General features: G+C 30.9%; 1 protein-coding gene across 4 annotated transcripts in view; it reads right to left on the bottom strand.

Moving 5' to 3' along the window:
• Nucleotides 1–4860, bottom strand: part of LOC106461144 (mitogen-activated protein kinase kinase kinase 7-like) — an 85426-nt gene that overhangs the window by 38943 nt on the left and 41623 nt on the right. For all 4 annotated transcript variants that reach the window (XM_022388013.1, XM_022388015.1, XM_013920939.2 and 1 more), the window contains one exon: nucleotides 2766–2890. In XM_022388013.1, the coding sequence (XP_022243721.1) occupies nucleotides 2766–2890 (125 nt within the window). The remainder of the gene's footprint in view (nucleotides 1–2765; nucleotides 2891–4860) is intronic.

Genomic DNA, 4860 nt, shown 5'->3' with positions numbered 1-4860 from the left:
ACATATAAGTTGTTTAGGTTTTTTCATCTAAAAAAGTGACATTAATTTCTTGATGACTTAATATTTTATGAGTAACTAGCAAATAAAAACAAGTTGCAAAGAATATAACTATTCTTTAAATTATAATCTGAATTATAATCTACAATTTTATATTAAACTTATTGACATATGTTAATCAAATAGTAGATCAATAAAATTTTGAATGTAAGTCTACAAACATGATGACATGGCCTTTGAACCCTGACCACAGGAAGACCCATCAGACCCATCTTGGTAGGGTTAAAGGTGCAGCCACCCCCATGATCCAGTAATATGTTATGACTTAAAAAACTGTTACATTTATTCTTCTTTACACATGATATCACAGACTATTTACTCATAGTTATTTTCAAAATAAAATTTTATATTTTCAAGCTAAAATTAAGGTTACTGAACTTAAGGGTTTCAATCCTTCTTTGAATCTTTCTGAAGTAATATACAAGTACACTTGCCAGTTGCCAAATAGGATACCCACAGATACAATCAGTCAGCGTATCTCCATTTAAATCAAATAACACTACTAGGATATAAAACTTGAATCAACATCAAACATTACCAGGTATGTCTTAAAACATAAGATCAACCAACATTTACTGATGATTTCAGGATTATCAAATCACTTGATTGAAATAAAATGCTAAAAATAAAACAAAGCTAGTTTATCATAGAAAAAAACCTGTTTCGAATAGTGTTGACAAAACTATTATTTCTGAAAGTATACGCAGATTTATTCAAATTCTCCAAGAAAAACAACCTACTTCCAAGTAAGAATCTAACAACAAGGAAAGAGCAGCAGCTCATAATCAGTATATCCTGAGGAGAAGGATCATGCTGAAAATCCCCAAACTTTCAGGCAAAGAGGAAAGTGAAATAATGGCCAAAAGGCACACATGGGTAATCATACAATTTTCTAATCACCCCGAGAATTCTCTGTTCAGGAGGGAACAACAACAGAGCATACTTCACAGCAAGTTCTACCTCAGCTTGGACATTATTAAAGGAGTTCCATGAAGAAATACTGACATACAAACATATGTAAAGAAGGATTAAACACCTAAAAAGTCACAGAGAAACATAAACAGAATAATTATTCTTCAAAATACTTTTTATCAACAAGACAAACAAGCACAAAAAAATCTCATCAAAACCAAAGAAAATGTGTGAAATAAACTTTTAAAATGAGAAATAAAGTAAACAGAAAGATAAAAATGCCTTGACTGTAAGATTGACAATGAAAAGAATGGGCTCTGGAGCCAAAACATGCTAATGGAGACTCTATTATACATGTATGTAGATAGAAGGTGGTCATAAATAAGATGGCACAAAAAGTCACAGACAGAAAATACCTGAACAATAATTGTTTGATGGATTAGCTACAAATCTATCTAGAGATACAATACTGTTATTGAAAGCACTCCTAATTTCAATTATTTTACATGGCACTAAAGTGGCAGTAATTAATATATAAAAAAAAAGAAAAACCTTTTCACTTTAAACAATTAATATGATTCAGATACACGGTATTGTGTTAAGCAGCCAAAACAACCTGCAGTTATTAACAGGAGTGATAATTTAGTGATTTTCCACTTTCTGTAGCTCAGACTGTGGTAATCCAAACTATCACACATTTTCAGTGAATGTGTTCCTTACTTCACATACCAGATTTCAAAGCAATCGATTAAGAAATGCATGAGATATAAAATATCCAATTTTAACTGAGTTTCTTCCTTTTTTTAATTCTTTGCACTGAAAGTATGGAAACTTTATTTGATAGAGAAACATGCTTAACTTTTATGAATTTTTTTTCAAATTTGGTACACTGATAGATCTTTACAACCTACAATTAGCTGCCAAATTTGGTGTAACTGTAAGCCACATGAGCAAAGTTATTCAACAAAAACCACTCAATTTTGATCAAAATTTTTGTGCATGCCTACACAAAATGTCACATGAGCTATCAGTCATAAAAATGTTTACTACGAGTAAAAGTGGACCGTTTTTAGTTTTTTGTCCTTTGGATTAAAGACGGCTGATTTAGAACAGCAAAACTATAGGGTGAAAGCGCATGTAAATACACAAGTATTGGTTAGGCCAAGCATACTAGATTATGGGTGGATGGTTATTATTTACTGCCAACTTTTAAGTACACATTTGCTAAATTTTGTGAAATTCTCCTAATTAAAGAGTGTTTGACCATCATGTGATATTAGCTTAAGCAATTAGTGTAAATAATGATGCTTCACACAGCTGTACCGAGTACATGTATGTGATGACAAGAAACTGTTAATCTAGATTCCATAGTGTTACTGTAAAGAAAGTTATTAACACCATATATTTTAAAGAATCTGTTTGTTTCTGTGAAGTATAGATCGGTTCCGAATAATAGGGTTGCAATCCTAAAGCTAATGTTGGTTACTATCGAGAGTCACTTTCTTACTTGGTGTGTATTTACAAAGAGTCATGATATCTAGGTGTGAAAAAAAAAAGGTGCGGCCAAAAATGGTTTGGGCATCATCATGCCCCAAGCTTAACAAAAAACACAGCCTGGCTAACTAATGAATAAATATTTGCTGTAAAATTCTTATCAGTGCTACAAGTGTAGCCACCAGTTTTAATTTCATTCCTTTAAGTTGCACGCTCAATCCTTTTTTGCCCACATTTAAGGTGTTTTTCATTAGATTACAGTAGCAGTAACTAAGACATACACAAAAAGAAAGTATTCTTACTTTCAAACACTTCAGGTGCCATCCAAGCAGCACTTCCTTTGTTGTTTGTCATATGGGTTTGTATATCACAGGCTGTTCCAAAATCACAGATTTTAAGCACAGTTCCACCCATTACCAATAACAAGCTGAAATAGACAGAAACAATACAGATATCATTGGATAGTAGAACCAGTTAGCTGAACTCTAGAGTATATTTATAACTTTAGAAACTACATTAACTTTAAAGCAAATGCTAAAACGTAAACCAATACAAATAATACTTATGTATCAAAACACACAATACATCCAGTTCAATAGACAATAAAAAATTGAAAGTAACCCTTGATATAAAACAATACATCTTTTAACATACCTGCAAAAAACTACTGCCCCATTAAATGTGGTCAGGTTTCATAATTTTATCCAAATACATATATCCTGGCCATGGCTACATACAGACAACTTTGTATCTGTAACAAATCACAGCCTTATAGCTTGTGGATGAAAATTATAAAACTTGTGTCCAGAGACCTGGACTACTTGATCTTAAGCATTGATCAAGTATATAAAATGATGTTCACAAACACTGTCTAGATTAATGTTAGATACAAGCAAAAACTATCAAATAATAAGTAAAGTAAAACAAAAGATAAACTGTAAGATCACAATTTCATCTAATTCATATATATGATAAATGTAGATTTAAACTTACAGAGTAATCAACTGAACTCAAATTCAATATGTAAGTAGAAGATTGCTGACCTAAATTCATGTTGAGAGTAGAATTATAACCTCTTTTTCCATCAATATTTCTTTTAATCAAAAGTGTTTGAATAAGAAATAAGTAACACTGCAAAAAAGGAAATGATCGCTCTAAGAAGGTCAGTTTAAAAAGTTTGTATTTTGGCAGATTATTCTCATTATTAATTTTCTGACAGCAAAAATTATATGTGACTGTATTTAAACAGAAATTTTGTTGTATTTTGTCTACTCCAAATGATGACAGAAACACAAGCTGCAACATGCTGATAAATTTCTGCAGAAGTGCTGTACAATCATTACCATCATGCACTGTTCACTGATAAGATAAATACAACAGGTTTTGAATCACACAGATTTCTCTCAATTTGAAGTAGTTAACTGATATCTTGTGTTTGTTTTAGCTCAATATATATATATTTATTTCTACTTCTGTCAGTGTAGTAACACTATTTCACATGGTAAGGTGGTATTTATTCATATGTATATACTCTAGATTTAGTACAGTAACATTTCCCAGGTCATTTTAACATCATACTATTGTTTCCTTTACCACTAACGATCATTTTCCAATGAATTACTACTGTTTAAATCTATAAAAAATGTAGTACCTTAACAAATATACCTAATTATGGATGTAATTAAATTTTCAAATGAAAAATTCATATGCAAGGTAGACAACGATAAAGCCAACATATAGATACAAGTGGCATTATGCATCTATTGCTGACTATAGTATCATGGATCTGCTTGTATGTGTTTTCACATACTTTAAATTTCCTTTTATAAACAGTGATTTTAAAATCAAACAAACTTGTACTACATGTGCATACAAGTTATAAAGTGTTTCAATTGTATTTGACAATGACACCTTTGAGAACTAGTAACAACAGAAAGTTCAATATATTATTGGATAATAAGACCTTTTATAATTAGTAACAACAGAAATTTCAACACAGTATTGGTAAATGTCATCTTTGATAACTAGTAACAACAGAAATTTCAACATAGTACTGGACAATGACATCTTTGATCATTTGTAACAGCAAAAAGCTAAACATAAATACAGTCAATGTGAAACATAAATAGTTATGCGACTTTTTTGTAACATTTTTGTTTCTTTCCATCTCCAGCAAATATACATATCTGTTGGAGGCTGTTATTATTTAAATATGATTTCTAACCTCAGAAGTTCATTTAGTGGCACACATTCACTAACTGTTTCTTTAACAATGTAAGGTTCATTGAACCACAGAAGTTCATTTAGTGGTACACACATTCACTAACTGTTTACTTTAACAATGTAAGGTTCAGTTGAACCTACAGAAGTTCATTTAATGAAACACATTCACTAACT

This window comes from Limulus polyphemus, unplaced genomic scaffold (genome assembly GCF_000517525.1).
Source record: "Limulus polyphemus unplaced genomic scaffold, Limulus_polyphemus-2.1.2 Scaffold905, whole genome shotgun sequence".
NCBI lineage: Eukaryota > Metazoa > Arthropoda > Merostomata > Xiphosura > Limulidae > Limulus > Limulus polyphemus.
The sequence above is the reverse complement of the archived record's forward strand: the minus strand, read 5'-3'. Positions and strand labels throughout refer to the sequence as shown.